Source organism: Carlito syrichta, unplaced genomic scaffold (assembly GCF_000164805.1).
Source record: "Carlito syrichta isolate Samal-C Ts95f unplaced genomic scaffold, Tarsius_syrichta-2.0.1 Scaffold288411, whole genome shotgun sequence".
In the NCBI taxonomy this organism is placed as follows: domain Eukaryota; kingdom Metazoa; phylum Chordata; class Mammalia; order Primates; family Tarsiidae; genus Carlito; species Carlito syrichta.
In genome coordinates, this window is record NW_007232507.1 from 27,268 (window position 1) to 50,160 (window position 22,893).

The following is a 22,893-nucleotide window of genomic DNA, read 5'->3' on the forward strand; positions in this document are numbered from 1 at the left end:
GAGATGTAGATCTATGACTTACATTATCGTGATGAATCCTCTATTAATATTAAAGTTCTATCCATCATAGGGGAAGCATCCCTATAGAGTTTTTAACACATCCCTGGTGGCTGCCTTAATATATAAATCACTGCCATGCTGAGAGGCCAGCACAGAATCTGCTTAGAACTTTTCCATATTACATCTTTTTTCCACTTTGTTTCTGTGCAAATGTAGTCCTCTTTAGTTTTAGAACCCAGAAAGTCACCCTCTTCTCAGATTATCCATGGTCCGCGCCACCCTCTCAAATACTCTCCCTCAACCATTTGGTATTGCTTGCTTCCCTTTCTCTTTTGTTTGCTGATAGTAAAATTAGCAGCAGTAAGAAGTCTGCTCTGTAGGCTTAGAAAACTTGGCTCAAGCTGTTAGAACAAGTAATAAATGCTGGCCGGCTTATAGTTTGTAGCCTGTGAAATGTTGGATACCGTAGCTCAGATTCTTTGGTCGGTGACCACAGCCTGCAAATGTCACATTTCATCAAAATCACTTCAGCAACTGTTGTGCACAGCCATGGCCAAAGAGAAACAGGGGTAATGCGACAGGGTCATAAGGGACAGGACTTGGAGTCCCTTGGAACGAATTTGCCATGTAGTAAGAACAATGCTGGCCAGACGCAGTGGCTCAAGCCTGTAGTCCCAGTACTTTGGGAGGCCAAGGCGAGTGGATTGCCTGAGCCCAGGGGTTCAAGACCAGCTTCCTGGGCAACTTGGTGAGACTTCATCTCTACAATAAATGTAAAAAATAGCCGGGCGTGGTGGTGCATGCCTGTAGTTCCAGCTACTTGGAAGGCTAAGGGGGAAGGATCACCTGAGCCCAGCAGGTAGAGGCTGCAGTGGCTGTGAGCATGCCACTGCACTCCAGCCTGCGTGATAGAGTGAGACTCCAACTCAAAAATAAACAAACAAAAAAAAAGGAACAATACTGCCCAGGTCTTCAAGTGTGACAATCATTTGGTACTCTCCAAATTTAACTACTTTTGAGATTTGAGGTGGGGGCAGGGGAAAATAATAACGGGTCAATAATTATTCAGTAGGCCTGGTTCTCTCTTCCTGTGCCAAAAGGAAAATCTAGAAGATAAAAGCTCACCTTCCAGATTATGCTCTCTTCCCTTCCAGCCTGCACCCCACTCCTTCTTCCTCCCACCCATACGCACACACAGTCATGAACTCTAGAAGACTGTAAGAATAGCAGCAGCAGCAGTAACGGCAACCAGAAACAGACAATCACTGGGAGCTTACTGGGCTGAGGACTCAGCCAGCCCAGCTGAGCATTATCTCATCTTTTCCATGAAATGGGCCCTTCAGAAACTCTGACTGGACCACTGACAGAGAACACGTGGACTCTGAGTGGTTGCCCTTCACCTCACAGACTTATTTTGTTCCAGAATGTGGCTAACCCACATCACCCTCCTCCACTCCAACTCTTGTCACAATTTACCCTCAAGAAGGTTTCCCGGAGAGCAATGTATTTCCTCTGCTCAGGCTCTCTCCTGAGGGAGAAGGGTCAGCATAACTCAGAGCATCCTGAACTTTCTTTACTGGTATGTAGTTTGAGGAGGGGGATGTGAAACAAAATGACCCTGGCCTCTTAGATGGAGAGCACCTACTGCTAGCAATGCAAGAAAGAAATTGCCTTCCAGATTTTTCATTCAAAAAACTTTATAAATTTTTAAACTTTACTCTTTCAGAATGAGTCATAAATGGGTCAAATGATACAGAATTGTAAAATAGATGTGATATGAATTCTTTATAATTATGGAAATGGTGGCTTCCTTATTGGTCACATGAGTCACGTACCATGCAATTCCCTGTCTCAGGTTATTAATAATGGATACACAGTTATCAAATTGTTCTAATGAACACTTCTGAAATACTTTCTGTCACTGAAAGCAAATATTTTATTGTAGACAGATATGCTTGTAGGACTGAACGAAAATGTCTCATTACTACTACTAATTTATTGTAGACACTGTTTAAAAATTGACAGAGAACAATGAAGTGAATTACCAAAACAATATATGCTTATATTTGGAATTATACATGAGAGTCTTATTTTTACTACCTCCAAAACAAACACTCCTTACTAATATCTACACAGTTCATTATACAAAGAAGGGAAATTTTGGATTGTGTTTCCAAGGAAGACTGCCCAAATATAAGGCAGAGAATGGCAAATCTTCCAATCTAATAGAAAAACTAACTTTCTTTCTCAAAACAAAACAAAACAAAACAAAAACTGCATTTTGGGTCATAGAATTTACCCCACCTTAGTAAAGTGAGTGGAAACAAATAAGGCAAACCAGTATCATCAAGGCAAAATAAAGGGTGAAAAACATTTAGGAAAGAGGCCCAGGTTGAAAAGAGTTTAAGACCATTTAGGGACCAAACCATCTGGTCTTGAAATTCTCAGGACAGTACTTCGTATGTGGTATGAGCACAACGCTGGAAACAGGAGCGCCTCCAAATGCCAAAGAGAAACACCTGAGCCAGGGTTTCACCTGCCAGGGGAGAAAGGGAATCTTACAGGCTCTCAAAGTTGGCACTGCTTTTGATGGATATGTGGAGAAATAACTGGGAATTGTGCCCTCAGCTGCCCCCGGGGAAGGAAGAGCTAGAATTTTTGTTTTGTTTTGTTTTTACCATCAAAGCCCCATATGAGCCACAAAAATATCACACAAGAACACCTGCTTGCAAAAACAAAGACCCAGATGGCACAGCTCAAAGTACTGTCTACTGGTATCATCAGGCTAGAAGAGAGACCTCCTTAGCATCTTTAAAGAGGAACAGAAAAATACCTACAGCTAAGTCACCCTCTGACTGCAAGTCAGAACTTCAATTGTCACAAGCTTAGGAAATCATCTTTCTCTGCACAGGGAATTGGAGCCGGAGAGAGGTGAGTCCAGATTCTTCCTCACACTCTATCTCTCCGGCTGTACTGGACACCTTTTGTATGGTCTTCTCATAGTGCCATCCACCCTCAGCTTTTCTCACAGGCTTACAATGGGATCTTCTATGTTGGTGCAATGGGACCCACTCCCGGTCACAGTTGATTCGTTCAGGATGAGGCACCTTATCTAGACTGGGCCAATCAGAGTGCTTCCCTGGTACTTTGAATCTGGAACTGAAAAAGACGAGGCAGTTTTTCTTGGGGTGGCCAAAACTGAGACTATATAAACTCAGATAGTATTGACAAATAGAGAAGTTTAAAAAACTCTATACAGTAGTAGGGATAATGAAACAGATGCAGAGAAGAGATGAGAATCCAAGAGAAAGTCTTGATGGTGATTCGCATCCTTGGCTCCAGATGTTCTATAGGCCCCAATGCCACTCATAAGACATTACAATATCCTTACAACAGATTCCTCATTTTGCTTAAACACATTAGACATTTCAATAATGTGCGACTAAGGAGTCCTGAGTAATAGATCAACTGTAAGAAAGTTTCAACTTTCTTTTAAAAGAATAGGAAACTGTCCAAGAGGCAGGGAGAGCCAACATAAGCCCACAATGATTTCTCTCCTATTCCATCTCTCACTATGTCCTGCTTAGCTTATATGTTAAGGACTCCCCAGGATTCTGGGACTCTTTCTCCCTGGATGTTTTTATCTACATAGGTCAGCTTAAAATATACTTTAAGACCCGCCTGGGCAACTTGGTGAGACCTCATCTCTACAATAAATCAAAAAATTAGCCAGGTCTGGTAGCACGCGCCTGTAGTTCCAGCTACTTGGAAGGCTGAGGCAGAAGGATCACTGGAACCCAGCAGGTCGAGGCTGCGGTGACCGGGAGCATACCACTGCACTCCAGTCTGGGCAACAGAGTGAGACTCCAACTCAAATACCTTAAGAGGCTGGGCATGGTGGCTCACATCTGTAATCCCAGCACTTTGGGAGGCTGAGACAGGTAGATTGCTTGAGACCAGGAGTTCAAGACCAGCCTAGGCAACATAGTAAGACCTTGTCCCTACAAAAAAAATGCAAAATTTAGCTGGGTATAGTGCCATGCACCTGTAGTCCCAGCTACTCAGGAGACTGAGATGGGAAGATTTACTTGAGCCCAAGAGGTTGAGGCTGCAGTGAGCTGGGATCATGTCACTGCACTCCATCCCAGGCGACACAGTGAGACCCTGCCTCAAAAAAAAAAAATACAAAAAAAGATACCTTAAGGGAAGTTTGGAAGTAGTAAATTTAAACAATCAGTCTAAAGTATACGAAAATACAGGAAGAGCTATTCCACTGCTCTTGACCTAGAGGTTGGGGGATGAGGCATGGACAGAGAGGATATTCACTGAAGATCCACATCGCTCTTCTACTTGGATGCTTCTGGATCATGGATCACTGGCTACCGCATCAACGAATCAGAGCCAGAGCACAATAAATTGGAGCCTGTGGGACATCTCTCCTGGAGCCAAGGTCCCACCACTCCAAAACTGCTCTGGGTCATTCAAGTCTACATTTATAATAGACCACTGTCTCTAGAACTGGTACTCCTACTTGCCCCTCTAAATATGCTCTAAAACCTTTAACAGTTTTATCCATTTTCTTTTTATTACAGGGAAGGACTCTGATTGGCCCAGTCTAGATAAGGCGCCTCATCCCGGTATAGAATTAAATCCATTAGGTATGTTAAAATTTAACAATTTTTTTGTCATTGTTTGTTTTTTATTTTGAGTCAGAGTCTCACTTTGTGGCCCAGGTTGGAGTGCAGTGGCAGATCGTAGCCTCGACTTGCTGGGCTCAGGCGATCCTTCCACATCAGTCTTCCAAGCAGCTGGGACTACAGGCACACATCATCAAGCCCAGCTAATTTTTTGATCTATTGTAGAGATGCAGTCTCATCAGTTTGCCCTGGCTGGTCTCGAACTCCTGGGCTCAAACTTCTCACCTTGGCCTCCCAAAGTGCTGGGGTTATAGGCATGAGTCACTGCAACCGGCGTAAATTTAAGAGTTTACTGGAGCAAGAAAAATCTGCGAATTGAACATCGTTTAAAATTAGAACAGATTCAGAAAACTCCGACCAGCAACATGGTCAGGCAGCATTTATGGACAGGAAAGCAGAAATGAAGTACCAAGACAACTCCATTGGTTGGAGCTCAGCATTTGCCTCATTTGAACGTAGTCTAGTGAGCTGGTGGCCTGCAATTGGCTAAAGTTCGGCTGCAGTGATTGGCTGAGACTCAGCTACAGGCTACAAAAGTATTCCGGCTCCTAGGCCAGCGCAGTGGTTCAAGCCTGTGATCCCATCACTTTGGGAGGCTGAGGTGAAGGGATTGCCTGAACCCACGGATTCGAGAACAGCGTAGGCAACTTGGCAAGACCTCATCTCTACAATAAATCCCACGCACCTGTAGTTCCAGCTACTCGGAAAGCTGAGGCAGAAGGGTCGCCGGAGGCCAACAGGTCGAGGCTGCGGTGGCTGTGAGTGTGCCACCGTGGTAGGGGGCTTTTAGAAAACGCTTCAAAACATTTATCACAATTAAAAGTTTGTTAATGCAAAACGCCGTGCTCTGTGCCTGCAACCAAAACCACAAGCTTGTGCTATTGTTAAACAAAAAGTACAAAACCTTACACCATGAAAATCCCCTTACCCTCAAAGCCAATGTAAAACCGGTATAAGCTGAGACCCGACCGTGATCCGGGCCCAGCCTTTGCAACTGAAGTCCACTGGGCCGAAAGCCGGCATTCCAATAATAAACGCAGCTTCCTGCTTATCAGCCTCGGTGACTGTCACGGTCTCTCTGATTTGTTTTCCCGCAACACCACTGCTCTCCAGCTTGGACGATGGAGTGAGACTTCAACTCAAAAAAAAAAAAAAAAGTATACTTGCTCCTAAATTAAGCTTTTAGTTAGTTACGTACCAAGTTAGCTTGCAGTTCATTATGTAAGGACTCAAGTACGGAGACATCCTTAGACCAACTGTAATTTAACAGGTATTTAGTGAGGATTACATAAATTTATGTAGTTCATTTAACCTCAATTGGTACAGAAAATTTCTCTTGATTGTACCTTTTAGAATAACAAAATGGCCAGAAAATCTCCTCCTTTAATTAAATATATACCCAAAGTTGCTGTGGATTTAAAAGTACATTTTTAGGTGTTCTTCCAAAGACCACATAACAATTTGGCTGAGGGTTTTCCTTTTTGCTTACTTACTTTTTGCTTCCTTTTGTCATGGAAATGGTTGAGTTTAACCAGCAGAACTGCCATAATTCCTAGATATAGCATGGACAACACCCCTTTTTGGGGTCCAATAACTCCCCTGCCCCTCCAGTGCTGAAGACCAGCCACTCTCACCCAAGTGATAGAGATACCCACTGGATGTGAGGGTACCCACATGCGCTCACAGGTAGAGCAGAGATGCGGGTGGTATTGCTAAAGCCAAAGGGAAGGTAACAAAGAGTAGAAAGTCCAAGTGCCACAAGGGTGGTAGGGCAAGGCCAGTTGCAGCTCAGGATCTAAGCAACTGCAGGACTGCTAAGAACCTTTACAAAGTTCTTCTTAACAGTAGTACAGGGAGAACATGACTCCCTACTGAAAAAAAAAATCCAGCCAGGTACAGTGCCTCACCCCTGTAATCCCAGCACTTTGGGAGGCGGGGTGAGAGGACTGCTCGAGACCAGGAGTTCGAGACCAGCCTGGACGACATTGTGAGACCTCATCTCTATAAAAAATAAAAAATTCGCCTGGGGTGGTGGCACCCACCTGGAGTCCCAGCTACTCAAGGGCTGAGGTGGAAGGTTGCCTGCCAGGAGGTCAAAACTACAATGAGCCATGGTCTTGCCACTGCACTCCTCCCTGGGGAACAGAATGAGACCCTGACTCAAAAAAATATATTATTCATGTGTATTTTTTTCTTTTCTTTTTATTATTATTATTTTTTAAATCAAAGTCTCACTCTGTCACCCAGGCTGGAGTACAGTCACAGGATCACCACTCACCACAACCTCAATGTCCTGGACTCAGGCAATCCTTTCGCACCTGGGTAGGTGCCACCACACCCAGCTAATTTTTTTATTTTTTTGTAGAGACCAGCTCTTGCTATGTTGCCCAGACTGGTTCTGGAACCCCTGATCTCAAGCAATCCTCCCACTTTGGCTTCCCAAAGTGCTGGAATTCAGGCGTGTGCCACTGCAACTGGTCCAATTGCATATTTCAGTTAGTACTCTTTGCATCAGAGATGAAAGAGTATCTGGGAGAGTTCACATTAGTGATGATGCTCATTCTGGTTAATTACATATCTGCCCTCTTTGTTCCTATGTTTGAGGTGGGAAAACCACTATCCTTATAAACATCCTCCCCATTTCACATCAGTATAGATTTAAGCAACAGTTTTCCTTTCCAGTGAAGATGTGGCCAGGTTAGTAAAAAAGGCAGCCTAAGGATTAAGCTAGACTCTTCCGAAGCTATTCAAAGTCTTACATTTCCTTTTTTTATTAAGCAGAATATTACTTAAAGAGCACATTCTACACTTTAGAACAGAAATCTTCAAAACAAAAATAAAACAAAGCAAAACGAAAAACCCCAAGATAGTGAAAAAGCACACTTATAAAAAGTTAAGTTGTCCTGATCAGGTTGCAATGACAAGATGGCTGCTTGCTTATTTAAAAAATATCAAAAGCAAAACTGGCCAAAAAGAAAAAGAAAGAAAATCTCAGTAAAGGTCTTGGTTTCCATTACCTATATTTATGTAAAACCTATGTGTGGTTTTAACTAAACATCTGGTCTTTGTCCCTCATGTACAAAATTCTGAGTTTTCTTGACACTTTGGCGAGAGGTACCATAACCCCCTGCCAGGCCAGTAAAAATCACACATTTTTCCTGCAAGGAAAAAAATCAATAAAAAATGAAACATTTTAAAAAGTAAAAGTTTGCATTGGAAAGCTGTACTACAGAAAGTCTGCTTCCTAATCAGCCTTGCTTTCTTAAAAAAAAAATCTAAGACCAGGCACAGTGGCTCATGCCTATAATCCCAGCACTTAAAGAGGCCAAGGCAGGAGAATTGTTTGAGCCCAGGAGTTCAAGATCAACCTGGGCAACATAGCAAAACCTTGTCCTACAGAACAAGATAAAAAAAATTAACCAGGCATGGTGGTGCATGCCTACAGTTCCAGCTACTCAAGAGGCTGAGGCAGAAGGATCACCTGAGCCCAAAAGGTCGAGGCTGTGGTGAGCCATAATCATGCCACTGCTCTCCAGCCTGGGCTGCACTCCAGCCTGGGCGCCAGAGTGAGATTCTGACTCAAAAAAAGAAAAAAAAAAAAATCTAAAAAATACTACCACTCGATATCATTTGAAAGGTCTAATACTCATAGTGAATGTTTGTTCAATATATTGCTCTGTAATATGTCCTTTCGCTATAGGTGCCTTGCCATTTATTCAGATTTTTAGAATAAATCATGTGAATTAATTTGTATAAATATTTAATGTTTATTCTTGTATTATACAAATTGAATCTTTAAGTTACTTCAACTAGAATGGAATTTCAACTGCTTTTACTACATGTAGGAATAATCTTTGTCTCACGATCTCATCAGCACCTTCTAAGGCCCTGGCATTATAATCTGTCAAAGTAAAAAGCAGAGAAGTAAATACAATCCAGCTCTCAAAATATGACAGGCTCATTATAACAAGCCACTCATACATCTTGAGACAAAAGTACCACCATATATTTTTAATAATAATGTTATACAATTTACACAGGATGTTTTTATTTGGAACCAAGGCAGGTATTTCTTTCTCCTTGCCAAACACGATGCTGAAATGAATTATGTAGGAATACCACCACCCACCTCTAAAGAAGGCCTGAAATTGGTTAACAAAGGGTTGCAAAAGACTTTGCAAACATGAAATGCAAAATAAGACTCTAATGCCCATAAGTAATCTTTATAATAACTGGATCATGCTTAGATGAAAGAGAAGAAATAAACATTATAAAAAGGAGAGTGCCCGGGAAGTCACCTGCTTGGTTGAGGAGAAGGTCTCTGCAATGAGGTTCCTCTGGATATTAAAATTAGCTACCTTTTGAGTAGATCTCACACCGGCCTCAGGAAGTATGGATCAAAGTATGGAGTGAACTGCCCCTTCTACATAAAGATTTAAGTAGAAACTTGCAGCCCATGGCCCCAAAGCAATCTCTCATTGTAAACATTTTATAAGGCCAGGTGAGATGGCTCACACCTGTAATCCCAGCACTTCGAGAGTCCGAGGCAGGACGATTGCTTGAGTCCAGGAGTTTGAAATCAGCCTGGACAACATAGTAAGACCCTGTCTCTACAAAAAAGTCACAAAAATTAGCTGGGCATGATAGTGTGGTGCCACAGTCTCAGTTACTTGAGAGCCTGAGATGGGAGGGTAATCTGAACCCAGGAAGTCAAGGCTGTGGTGAACCATGATAGTACCGTTGCACTTTAGCCTGGACAACAGAGTGAGACCCCGACTAAATAAATTAATTAATTTAAAAAAATTTTTTAGTAGAAGTGCAGACAGATTAGACCTTTACAAAGATCTAAGTTTAAACTCAAGTTGGCTCCCTTTCAGACTGGTGGAAATGAATGATCTCCCACTCTAACTGCCTTCCAGGGGTTATGGTACAGCTAGTGGGCATAGAAAGATAATAAACAAGCAGAGAAGTCTTTTTTGTCCCCAAGTCTACCTGGTGAGAGACCATGAAGCATCATCTGGAAGCCCTCCTTGAGGCTGTGCAGTCCCTTTTCACACCTTTCCTGGTATCTGGGTACAATTGATGCTTCATCAACCCAGTAAGATCTATCAGAACACATTGAATTTACCAAACTACATGCTCAACTATAACAGAAGGAACCTAAACTCACATTCAACCTACTTATATCTAAATGTCCATGTATGGGTGTCAGCCTGGAAAAGTCTTGAATGTAAATTTCCAATTGGAGATTGTTAAGATAAGCTTATTTCAGAACAAGCCAGAAACCTAAGCTCTAACAATACATGAGTCACAGTAAATAAAAAAACTCTGGCAATGGCCAAAACTGGGAAAAATAATTAGCAAACAACTTCAGTTTTAACACCTATTTCCAATTCTAATGAAAAATTAATTCATTCACTTAGAAATAAAATTTTCTGAGAGTCTGTGTAACAGACAATAGAATATCACTGAGATCTACTGCACAAGCAAGGTCCTTCCCTCAAAAAGTTTGTGGAACAGTGGAAGGGACAGGATGAGTTGGAGTGATAAGAGAAATGAATATTAAAGAGAAAAGAGCTCTCTCTTGAAGCTGGAAGTCAAGAGAGACTTTTCACAGTGTGTGATACCTAAACTGAGACCCAAACAATAAATAGGTATAAGAAAGAGAGAGGCAAGTAGACAGAAAAATCTGATGCACAGAAAAACCACAGACAGAGGCCTAGAGACAAGAGAAAGTTTATCCACTTGGAAGAATGGAAAGAAGTTTGTCCTAAAGCAGAGAGTTGGTGGGAGTGATAAGAATAAACACTGAAGAAATAAGCAGAGTACGGATCATGAAGAGTGGGCCACCTGAGTGATTCTGGGAGAAATGGGAAACCATTGAAAATATTAAAGAGGAAAGTCATAAATGTATTATGTTTCATAAAAGTGTTTTTGAATGCAGCATGGAGAAAAGATTGGAAAAAACCAAGAAAAGGATCTAGGTAAAAGAAAATGACAAATCAAATCTTGGCAACGGATAGAAATGAGCAGACTTAAGTGCTTCTTAGAAGTTGGAAGAGAACAGACTTGATTGGGCAGACTAGCATAGTCTTCAAGAATTCAGACTTCTTAGATTCAAATCCTGGCTCTAACACTTATAGGGAAAGCTACTTAATCCTTCTGCACCTAAGTTCCCTATCTGTAGAGTAGGAACAATCAAGGTACCTGCTCAGGGGATTGTTGTGAAGGATAAGTGAGCCAATTCACAAAGCATTTAGAACAGTTCCTGGCACATGATAAGTGCTCAAAAAATATTGTCTATTATTATTATTGAGAGTAATATCACAAAACTAGAAACAACACAATTGTTCAACAACTGTAGAATGGGATGTGGGAGAAAAGGGAAATAGACAAGGATCTTAGAAAAGATATTGGCTTAGATAAATGGACAGATGACAGCAACCATGCCAGTCATCTGGCATATTGCCTCTCAGTTCCAAATCTACTCTTCAATGCACGCTTTGAGATCAGGTACATGGATCCAGTAAGCATTTCTCCTTTGCAACAAGCACAATTTTAAGGTTTGTCAGTAAAAGGCACAGAAGGGTCACTGTGGCAGAAAGGAATTTCTCTTCCTGGTTCAAGTGTGCTTCTGTTTGCTTGTTTGTGTGTGGCCACCAGCAGTGCATGTGGGGGACATCTGGGGGTGCTCACCCTCATCAAGTCCCAGTGGAAGATTCCCAGGAGTCTGACAGACATTCCAGAAGTTACCTTCCCTGTCTTGACCTACCTGCACACCAGAAGGAGGTTTTCTGCTTCAGACCACAGATGAGCTCTGGCCTGGGGCAACCCAGCAAATCTCCTGCCATCCACACTTTCCCCAGTATGGTCTGAGTTCCAGTGAGTTTGTTCTTTCCTTGGATACTCTCCCTACTGTATTCTTTACCCCTTTATAGTTAATTCCCTGGTATATTTAATAATTTTTTAGTCATTCCATGTTCAGATTACTATGTGTTTTCGGTCTCCTGATTGGACCCTGACTAATTGCAGTACTATTCAGTGAAATGGGAAACAGGAGAAGAAATTGAAACAATAAATTGTATTTTGGATATATAAGCTTGAGATACTTGAGGGACATCCAAACAGCACTGTCTGGTGGGAAGCTGAGTATCTGAGGATGGGATCTCTAAAGCTCAAGAGAAGTGACCAGTTTAGAGAGATAAGTTTAGAAATGAGTAGTCTTAAAGCTACTAAAAGCTTAACAAGTGAAGCATGCTACAAGTCAGGTAGGTCTTTTTTTGTTTGTCTTTAATTTTTTGTATGTTCATATGTCTCATGAAGGAGCCCTAAACTGATGAATCTGAATGTGTGTATGTAGCCACACATTTCACCTAAAGATTTATAGTGATTTCATCCTGTGTGTGTCAGATAATGTTGTTCTACATTTAGTGTTTTCAAAGCTAAATGAAGATTTGGTTGAAAAAAAGCCGAGTCCTATATTAATAAGATAACTCTAATTATCCTCCAAACTTGGATACCCAACCTGGTGGAGGCAGAGGAGTAACCAGGCACATCGACTCCTCTCGATGCTGACCAGAATCAGAAAAGCCCTAATGGTTGAGCCAACACCCCAAGTAGCAGCACTGAAAATTGCTGCACTGTTACTCAAAAAGTGACAACTAGATACAGATATGTTTTAAAAGAGACCCAGGCTGATGCCTTCTGCTTCTTCTGGGGTATGAATGCGGTCAACAAAACTTGCCTCTTGCTTCACACATTTCTCAAAAGTTTGGATCTACTGACCACAAAGAAAAAAAGTTCCATCAGCAGTTTGCCAACGAACAATTTGGAAGATAAATGTATTAAATCCTCAGGGAAATTAAATCCAAATAATCTAATAACAGCGTTACAAAATTAACAACAGACTATGAATTGAATTAATGGCCTCCTACTGCGGGAATTCTTGGCTACCACAGACCAAAACAAATGAAGCCAATGATGTCAAATGCCTTAAGAGAGCTTCCAGGCAAGTTTGATGTTAAGGCAACACAAGAGCTCACCTACTGTTGTTTTCAACTTTCTGGCTTATTCTGAAGATCAGTACAGAGAAAGGTCTTCCCTTCTGCCATCTTATACCTTAAATTATGCCTGGTAGTTTGGTGAGAGAAGCGATAGGTGGCACAATTCTTGACACAACAAGCAATGTTATGACTCCTTGTGAATTACTTCTAAGTGTCTTTGTCTAGAAGTAGCTGGCCTGCTGGAAATCCCTGGAAGGTCTTTTTCTCCTGAGAGTGTTGAAGTACAGTGAACAAGCACAGGTATCTCTGAAACCCAGTCTGGTGGTGATAAGGTAGATTTTAAGAATACCAGTCAGCTATTCCAAAAGAGACTTGCTTTGGGATTTCAGTAAATATGCATTTATTTCTGTCAATTCTCTTATAATGCCATGATGTTAGTATGCCTGTGGCAATGTGAGATTCCCTAAATAATATGGGCCCTGGGAGACACAAAATTAGCATGTGCGTGATTTACCAGGCTTGTGTCTATGTTCTTAAGGTCTTTGAGAAAGAAGGCGATAGGATGTGGCACCTTGATAGAAATACAATTCTGGAGATTTGTGCAGTTTTGCCAAATAAGACACAGGGCAAGTACAAAGGGTCTTGACAGCCTCCTGCTTTTCCGGAGACGGCAGTTTGTCAAAGAGACCTGTCGAATATTCACTCCTACGCACATCCTTCTTGTTATAGCTGACATTTACTCCCGAAGCTGTTTAATAGCCAGATAGCATTTTACAAAAAATGAATTCATGGCATTTTTATTGTAATTTTTTCCCATTCCTAATTTTGTTTGACATTTTGAAAACACTATGCCTAACTCTTTAGTGTAGATTTTAAAAAAGAAAAATACAACATAGCCAGCGTATATTGAATACTTTTTTCTTCTCTCAAGAATTGGCACAAACACCATAAACAAAATACTTTTTGTTTAAGCTCAGAGAAATGAAGCATGCTGTTTGTTTGGAATCTTAATTACCATCATCCCAAACTTACCTAATTATAAGCTCTTTCATAATGAGGAAAATTATTTTCAAAGTTAATGAATTTGCAAGTACAAACATTGCTGTCTTCCCAGAATGAATTACCCACATTCCTAACATGCACATTTTTTTTAGTTACACACTATAATTAATATTAGTACTTCAAATATGTGGAATTGATTTCACTATTAAAAAAAAAAACTTTCCTTTGTTTTTAGATGGTATAAAACACCATAATTTTTCTTCTTGTAGACACTGGACTGCACATATAAGCGTAATTTTAGATTTGAACAAAATGAAAATTATTTCATCAAAACGACTCATTTTATTGACTTTAGCCATATCAAGCTTGTTAACATCAAACATCCTTTGTACAGATGAATTAATGATGTCCAATCTTCACAGCAAAGGAAATTATGACAAATATTCTGAGGTAAGTTTTTAAAAACTATCTAACTCATATGACTAGTATTAATTATATATTTGTCCTAAGTTTAATGATTTTTTTAAAGACTAAGGAGCAAGTTAGTTTGTGCTTTGTTTTTTTGGTCAAATTTCAGTCTTCCTGTGACAGTGTATTGAACTAACTGGCATTATTTAGCACAACGCCCAGATAATTTTTTTATTTATTGTAGAGACAAGGTCTTGCCATGTTGCCCAGGCTGGTCTCGAATTCCTGGGCTCAGGTAATCCTCTCACCTCAGCTTCCCAAAGTGCTGGGACTACAGGTGTGAGCCACCATACCCAGCGAGTATTATATATTTTTATATTTTGATTTTAGAGAAAGCTCCTACTCCCTTTTCATGTTTCTTGTTTCCCCTCTCTTTAAGTGCCAAGGTGGTACATAAAAACATGTTACATAGAAACAGATACTAGCTAGGTTTGAGAGTACAATTGTAGGAGGCTCTGTAGAATTTCTTTTTTTTTTTCTTTTTTTTTTTGAATCACAGCTTGCCACAGCCTCGACCACCTGGGTTCAGACAATCCTTCTGCCTCACCCTCCCCAGAAACTGGGACTATAGGCATGCACCACCACACCCAGCTAATTTTTTTTATTTTTGTAGAAACAACATCTCACTCTGTTGCCTAGGTTGGTCTCAAAATTCTGTACTGAAGCAGTCCTCCCGCCTTGGTCTCCCAAAGTGCTGGGATTATAGGCATGAGCCACTGCACCAGGCTGAATTTCTTTTTTACTGCCTTTTACTCAGAGTTCTTCCTTAAAAGCACTTCCCAAGAAACCAATTGTATTTTTATTAGAATATAAATTACGTGTTTAGTAAAAAACCAATTGGTTTATGGGTTATGCACCACAAATATACCAACTGTATAGGAACTATTTAAAATACAGTGAATATTTAAATAGATTTAGTTTTGCCATGAAAGTTTATCCATATGAAGATTTTTAAATGATTGTTTTCTGGGGGCCTAGCACCCTGGCACACACCTATAATCCTAACAGTTTGGGAGGTCAACAAGGGAGAATTGCTTGAGCTCAGGGTTTAAGACCAGACTGGGCAACACAGAGAGACCTCATCTCTACAATAAATCAAAAAATTAGCTGGGCATGGTAGCATGTGCCAGTAGTCAGAGCTATTTGGAAGACTGAGGCAGAAGGATCACCTGAGCCTTGCAGGTCAAGGCTGCAGTAGTCGTGATAGTACCACTGTACTCCAACCTGGACTACAGAATGAGATTCTAACTAAAAATAAATAAATACACACACACACACACACACACACACACACACACACCCCTAATATATGCATATGTGTATACATATATAATATCTCATAAACAACATGAATCAAAAAATTGAAAGAGAATAACTGCAGTAAAATAAACTTTTGCCTCATTGCAATACTTTATTATATTCCCACTGCTCATACTCATTGCTCTATTTACTATATATACTTTATTAATATTTCATAGTTGTCTTATAATAGTCTAGGGACAGAGAAACTAGATTGCTTTAAGAAGCTTAACACAAATTATTTATTAAAGAATTCTGCATATAAGAACACAAACTTTGTTTATAGCTTTAGCAATTCTCCTGATTAAAGTCTAGATTTAAGTGAATTTGGGGTTTAAATCCATCGCTTATAACAATGACATATTATTGTAATGGTCATTTCTAATTATAGCCTAAAGGACACCCAAAAGGGGAAAAGGAAAGAAGTCTCAATTTGGAAAATTTAAAAGACTGGGGGCCAAAAACTGTCATTAAGATGAGTCCACCGCCAGCCAACAAAATGCCACACCCAGCAGCCAATTTGCCATTGAGATTCGGGAGGACGCTGGAAGCAGAAAGAAGCAACGAGGCAATGGACAACCTGCCTCTGAGATTTGGAAGCATGGAGATGAGCATTTCGAGACGTGTTCCCAATCTGCCCCAAAGGTTTGGAAGAACGGCAACAGCCAACAGTGTCTCTGAAACACTGAGTGATTTGCGTCAACAATCCACACATTCACCCTCGGTCCACAAGCTGCTTTACTCCATGAGCTGCCAGCACCCAGAAACCCAGAACCCAGATCGAAAGCAGGCAAGGTAAATCCCTGAAAACCAGTTGCCGTGCATGGGCAGTGACACAGAGCTGGTCCAGAAACCTTAAAAAGGACTATATCATTTCAAAATAAGTTCCTAAGAAAGCCTCAACCCACTGGGCTTAGGCGATCCTTCTGCCCCAGGCTGCCAAGTAATTGGAACTACAGATGCACGCCACCACACCCGGCTAGTTTTTATGGTTTATTGTCGAGACAAGGTCTCACCAAGTTGCCCAGGCTGGTCTCGAACCCCCGGGCTCCGGCAATCCTCTCACCTCAGCCTCCCAAAGTGCTGGGATTACAGGCTGAGCCACCACTGCGCCCAGCCCTTCTCTGACTTTTAATCAAAAAATTTTTTTTCTAGATCTCATTTTATAAACAACTTCTGTTATAATCACTCTTTATATTAATTAAGAAATATTTATTATCCACTATGCACACATCAGAGTGCAAAGTACTATAAGAGATTAAAAATTAAGCTGCCTACCTATTATTGTCTAGTAGAAAGTATATGATTAAAAAAATTTATACAAATTAGAACATGATTCAGGTTAAGATCTGAAGAAAGCAAGGTGGCAGACTGTCACCTTATCACAGAGACCTTCTCAGAACACTTCTGAGGTATTTTTTCCCCAAGGTACTTATCTCCATCTGAGATATATATTTAGGTTCTATTGCCTTTACTAGAATTTCAGTTCTAAAAATTCCATAATTTTTGTCAACTGCCATATCCTCAGTGCCTAGAACTGTGTCTGCCAAGTAGTAAGAGCAAGACCTCAATATTTATTACAATAAATGAAATACAAAAAGCACTAATAAGGTCCTAGAGAGTGTCAGAAAGAGGAGGATGTTTGTGTATGTGGAAATCTGCCTTTGAAAGACAGCTCTCTTGAACATTGAGTCTGGTGGGAGGAGAGAGGTCATTTTCAGGCAAAGAGAAGAGTGTGAGCAAAAGCACTACAGCAAGGTGAGCCAAGAACAGCCAAGGTTCCCTTTGGCAGGACGATAGAGTATGTGAAGAGAAGAGGAGAGAATGCCAGATGGACAGAGCCTGAGCAGAGAGCACAGACATTCAGGGTCCAGATGAGGACTTGCAGCATCATTCATCAGGAAAGGGAGAACGCTGACGCTTCTGCCAAGGTGTCCTAGGGTACAACACAGAGGCAGAATTTGACAACTAATCAGATGCTGGTAGTAGTAGTCCATGGGAAACGTTTGAGTTTGAGTGCCCATCACAAATTCAGCATCCCGTCAATATCTCACGCAGTTCAAGTGCAACACAATTCAACTTAAGTATAATTAGGCAATTAGGATTATGGTTGGTATTTTTCTATGCTTTTGCATGCTATTGTTCTGATGGATGAGATCATTCTGTGCTGCTTACATTTTAGGAGACTGGTATTCAAGACAATAGATGATGCAGAATTGAAACAAGAAAAATAAGAAATCTGGAGTCCGTCCCTAAAGATGGTGGAAAGTGTGGCGTGCAATTCACAAACAGTTCTGTAGTGAAGACCACGAGGTTATGTATCACCCATGGCAATTTTTCCTTGTCAGTACAGATATATCTTGAAAGTTATAAAAACAATTTAAAGAATATTTGTAATGTGAAGTAATTTTTGTGTGAATAAAAAGAGCATTCATTGCAAATGCTTAAGAAATCTCTGGTAAAGGGGGGAGAAAAACAGAGAGAGAGAGATGCCACAACACTACCTTATATAAACGTCATGGGCACAGTTACACTTATTTTTTTTTTAAGTTAAATGGAAGAGTAGCATGACAAACATGATTATGAAAATTAAATAATTTAACAGAATAACATGGTTGGCAAGCAAGTGAACAAGGATAATAAATCACTTGTAAACGTGTTCTTGTATATCCATTTTTCTATTAGTGAATCTATGATAGATTGAAATTTAAAACCTGACGTATGTCTGTGTAAGATAAAAACACTCCAATTTTAAGAAGATAAAGGAAAAAGGCAACTATTAGTTACCTCTTTTAGTGTCTATCTACCTCCAGAAATTTGCCTCTGGTGTGTCTCTTTTCTCCTCATTTAGCATTGTAAGCTTTTGATTTGCAAAAATATCTGGCTATTCCACAACTAGCAGTACACCACGACACAAATGCACAGCGCCTCAACTTTCGTCCTAAGAATATGAAGTCCTTAATCAGATGTAACTGGTTTATTGAACACTCTCAACTCCGTAGGGTGCACACAGGAAATGGCTTTATTTTTCTTCTATCCTGGCCCCAGTTGGGCCCTGTTGAATCTCCCTCTCCTGCTGGGTAGAGATCCCTTAATGATACCCTGGACACGGTCCTTAACTTCCTTGGTCACTTCTTGATATTAAAAAATTCCATCAAGACCAGTTGAAGACACCAACCTTATATCCAAAATAAAGTGTCCCCTCCCCCGTCACTGGCTGGGCTGGTGGATGGAAGGACCTGAAGTGAAAGGGGGTAAAGTCTGTTCTTTCTCTCTTCCTCCCCTTTCCCATCTCAGAGGTAGGACGGTGGGGGGGTGGGGGATGGTAGACCCTGGAAACAAACTACCCATCTGTATCCTCTAGGGTGTTTGGGTGGGCAAGGGAGGGGTAAGGATGGGCAGGTCAAGAGAAGCTGTCTCATCCCTCTAGGAATAAAGTTGCTGCTTCTAGAAGAGAGTTCTTTGGGAAGTCTTCCAGGGGTCTTCACACTGTCTTGGACACTGACTGGAGGATGTCACCTGATCTCTTCCATCAATCCTCCTCTTACCTGTTCTCCCCACCGCTTCTGACTGCCTGAAAGAAAGGCTCACACCAGCTACCTTCCCAGAGCCCACCTGATGCCTAGAAAAAGCAGTCATCCCAGCATGACAAGGGCAGGACTGCAGGCTGCCATTCCTCTGCGACCCCCCCAGCCTCACCTCTTTTTCCCTTGTTTAGTAGAGGCAGGGGCAGACCATAAGCCTACTGCCTAAGCAAACAGCCAGTCAGAAGTAACACCATGCCAGTGTGCCTATCTCTACACGTGATTTTCTAGGAGCCCCTCTTACTGGCTTCTGGGGGAGAGGTAGCTGCAGCAGGCCCCCTCTAGGCCAAACTCTCATATCTACACATCTGGGAGGGACACGACTAAGGAGGGACAGCCATGGCTCTGCCAGCTCTTAGCAAACTATAAGGCGTGTCTGGTTCCTGCCATCCATGGTTTTCTTTACAATGTCGGGTATATAGCGTCTCAGTACCTCAGGCTTGGGCCCAGACGCAAGAGAAAATATCATGTGACATCCTGCTAGACTAATAAATAAACAAAAAGCCACTTGGTTTCTTGATAGCATATGACACGAGGAAATTTCTTATTGTAGAACATGGGTTCTTTCCCTAAATCCCTGAATTTGTGGGAAAATGCTAGCCAAGTAACTAGGTATTGACTGTCTCCTTATCCACTGGCTTACTCTGTGGTGGCCCCACACCAGCCCCTTTATTGGCTTCCACAGGAAAGCTATCCCATAAGTCTACGTAGAGTTGGTGATTTTGCTGAGGATTTGCGGGATCGTGAAGAGGGCCTCATCTCCTGCGTCTTTCATTAACAGGACCACTAACAGAATTTCCTTCCTTTTTTTTTTTTTGAGTCAGGGTCTCACTCTGTCACCCAGGCAGTATAGTAGCAGTGAAGTGGCTCGATCACAGCTCACTGTAGTGTCAACCTACAAGACTCAGGAAATCCTCCCACCTCAGCCTCCAGAGTAGCCTAGACTGTAGGTGTGCACCACCACACCTGACTAATTTTTTAATTTTTTTTCTATAGAGATGAGGTCTCACTATGTTGCCCAGTCTGATCTTGAACTCCTGGGCTCAAGCAGTCTTCCTGCCTCAGTCTCCCAAAGTACTGGGATTACAGGTGTGAGCCCGTAACAGATCTCCTTTTTTCTGACCTTGGTTGCTCACTCCAAGGTGGCTTCATGGGTTTACAACCCTGCAGTCTCAGGGCCCCACACTTGATTAAATGCTCTTCTGTCACTGTCTTGAAATTTGTAATAATTTCAAGAGACTCCACGTTTTTATTTTGCACGGAGCCCTGCATGTTATGTAGCCTGTCCTGCTACCCCCAGACTCAGCTTGCGGCTCCTCTGACATCAAATTCCTCCCCAGGTTTCTTAGCCAAAGCAGCTTCCATTCTCTACATGAAACCCAAGGACCAGCTTCACACAGGTCTGGGAGGTCTGCTTCCATCCTACAGTGGGTATAAAATAGGGCTGTGTGATTCATGAAGTGTGGTCAAGGTGTAAATTTATTTTTGTGTCTCATTCCCCCTTTAAAATGTGAGAGTGGGAGAAAGGGTGTGCAGGAATCTTTGCCTGGCCCTGGGTGGAAACTTGGCCAGGTGCCATGAGCTTTACAGTTGGTCTTCAGTAGTGTCAGACCTTTGGCCTCTCCATGTCAAAAACACTCACTCCCAATTCCATTGCAATCCATATTTCAATCTGCATTCAGCTGTTCGCCCATTCATTTTCTACTTTTCCCATGCTGAGGCCTGAGTTCGGAGACAGGCGTGTGGTCGGCTTCTGCACTGTCTTCCAGCCTCACCTCCTTCCTCTCTCCCTGGCTGCTTTTGTGGACTCCACCGGGATAGAAGGGAATTTGGGGATGAGTGTCAAGGGATTAAGACAATTCTCCCCAGGCTGAAAGAACTCACTCTCAGGACCCCGAGGATGACACCGCCGCCCACTGCTGAATCCTCTCTCTGCAACTCTGTTGTGTTCCATGACACATTCCACTCCCCACGGCGGCCTCGGCCCTTGGCCCTTGGACACCGGCACTCACTCCATGCATGCCACTACTCTTCCAGCTCCAGCAAATCATTCTCTGCCCCAACCAGTATCTGGTCATACAGTGTTCACCCTCCACACCTGGGCGTGATCCCAACACGGCTCCTCTATCCTCCCTCCCCCACCTCTTTAGTCTTTTGGGCCTATGTTTCTCTCAGCTACTCCATCAAAAGGAAGCCCCTCCTTGGTGAGGGGTGAGGGACACAGTAACCCCCTACACCCAGGCATAGGAACAGGTACTCATAGCAAGGTAACAACTCTCTCCAAAGAAATCTCTCACAAAGCCAAATTCTATCCTTTTATAGTCTCCAACTAAGGGAGGAACTGAGGACTCGTGAACCAGTTTCCAACCACTTCCTTCAGAAAATCTGCAAATGGTGATCTGGCTGTGGAATTTTATGTCTATTAGATCTTGGTATTTTGGTTAGGACTTCACTTTTGGCCGGGTTCACACCTGTAATCCCAGCACTTTGGGAGGCCAAGGTGAGAGGACTTCCGGAGCTCAGGGCTTCAAGACCAGCCTGAGCAACTTGGTAAGATCTCATCTCTACAATAAATCAAAAAATTAGCCAGGCATGGTGGCATACACCTGTAGTCCCAGCTACTTGGAAGGCTGGGGTGGAAGGATCACCTCAGCCCAGCAGGTAGAGGCTGTGGTAGTTGTGATTGTGCTACTACACCCCAATCTGGGTGACAGAGTGAGACTCTGACTCAAAAAAAAAAAAAAAAGACTTCACTTTTGACATGCTTTGCAACAAAGATGACTCTCTAGACATGCTCACAGCTACTAAGATGATTTTTCCAAATCATTACACACATGTGCATTTTTCTGGAAAGAGTTAATAATTCTTGAGTAAGTTCTCAGAGGGGTTTGTGATCCTATAAAGTTTAAATCACTGCAATAGAAGATTATTTTTCAAATATTTTGCTAATACTGAATTTAATTTATAGATGAATATTGTGATCTGGTCACTTAAGTGCTGAGAACAAAATACCAAAACAATCGAAATCACTCAGGTAACTTAGCCTGCACTTCCTCCAAATACTGGTTTTTGACAGTAGCATAAAATACAAGCGAGGTAGTGACTGTGCTCTCCTCAGTGTGCTTTCCCGGGCACGTCCCCCTGAATTGTCTTTTCTATATCCCTTCCCCTCTCTCCCAACACTTCCCTTCCCCAAGGAAATTCCATCTGGAGTGGTCCTAACCTAAGCCACAGCCAGTTTGTGAAAGAAGCAGAGAGCGGGGGATTTGGGGGAAATTGGGGATCAGACACTCATACAGCAACGATATTCACAGAAGGTAACTTCCATGTGATCTCAGGACCACATTTCACACATCATGCTATGACAATGACCTTGAGAAATATAAGAAGGAAAAAAAATGTACTGACTCTGGGACAAATTTCTCTGTGAGAAAAATGAAAGGTCAGTGTTCACCTAACTGTGACCGATGAAATGAATGGGCAAGAAAGGTGAGTGTATTGGCTTCCATGTGTTTGTCCCTTTTTTCCCCTAAAGATTGTCTTGGGGACATTATGCGACACTTCCTTTGGAAGTTATCATATTATTTAATGAACATACCAAACTACATATTATTTTGTGAAGACACCCATTTTCACATCCCCAGGTCTTTGTTTGAGCCGATTCCTTCAGCTCAAAGGCCTCTTCTCTGCCAATCAAAATCCTTTGAGACAGAGGTCAAATTTGAATGCAGCTGAATATAATAGAAAACCTAAACAATATTGTTTTAACCAAGAGGGAAATTTTTTTTTTTCTTATGCAAGATTGTTGGGAAGGAAGCAGTTCTAGGCTGGCACAGGAAT

General features: G+C 41.8%; 1 protein-coding gene across 1 annotated transcript; it reads left to right on the plus strand.

Annotated features, from left to right (window-relative positions):
- Positions 1-13,998: 13,998 nt before the first annotated feature.
- NPVF (neuropeptide VF precursor) lies at positions 13,999-17,703 on the plus strand. The gene is made up of 3 exons (XM_008053723.1): positions 13,999-14,152; positions 15,861-16,264; positions 17,652-17,703. The coding sequence occupies exons 1-3, from the start codon at positions 14,015-14,017 to the stop codon at positions 17,701-17,703; spliced, it is 594 nt and encodes a 197-aa protein (XP_008051914.1). The 5' UTR covers positions 13,999-14,014.
- Positions 17,704-22,893: the final 5,190 nt, after the last annotated feature.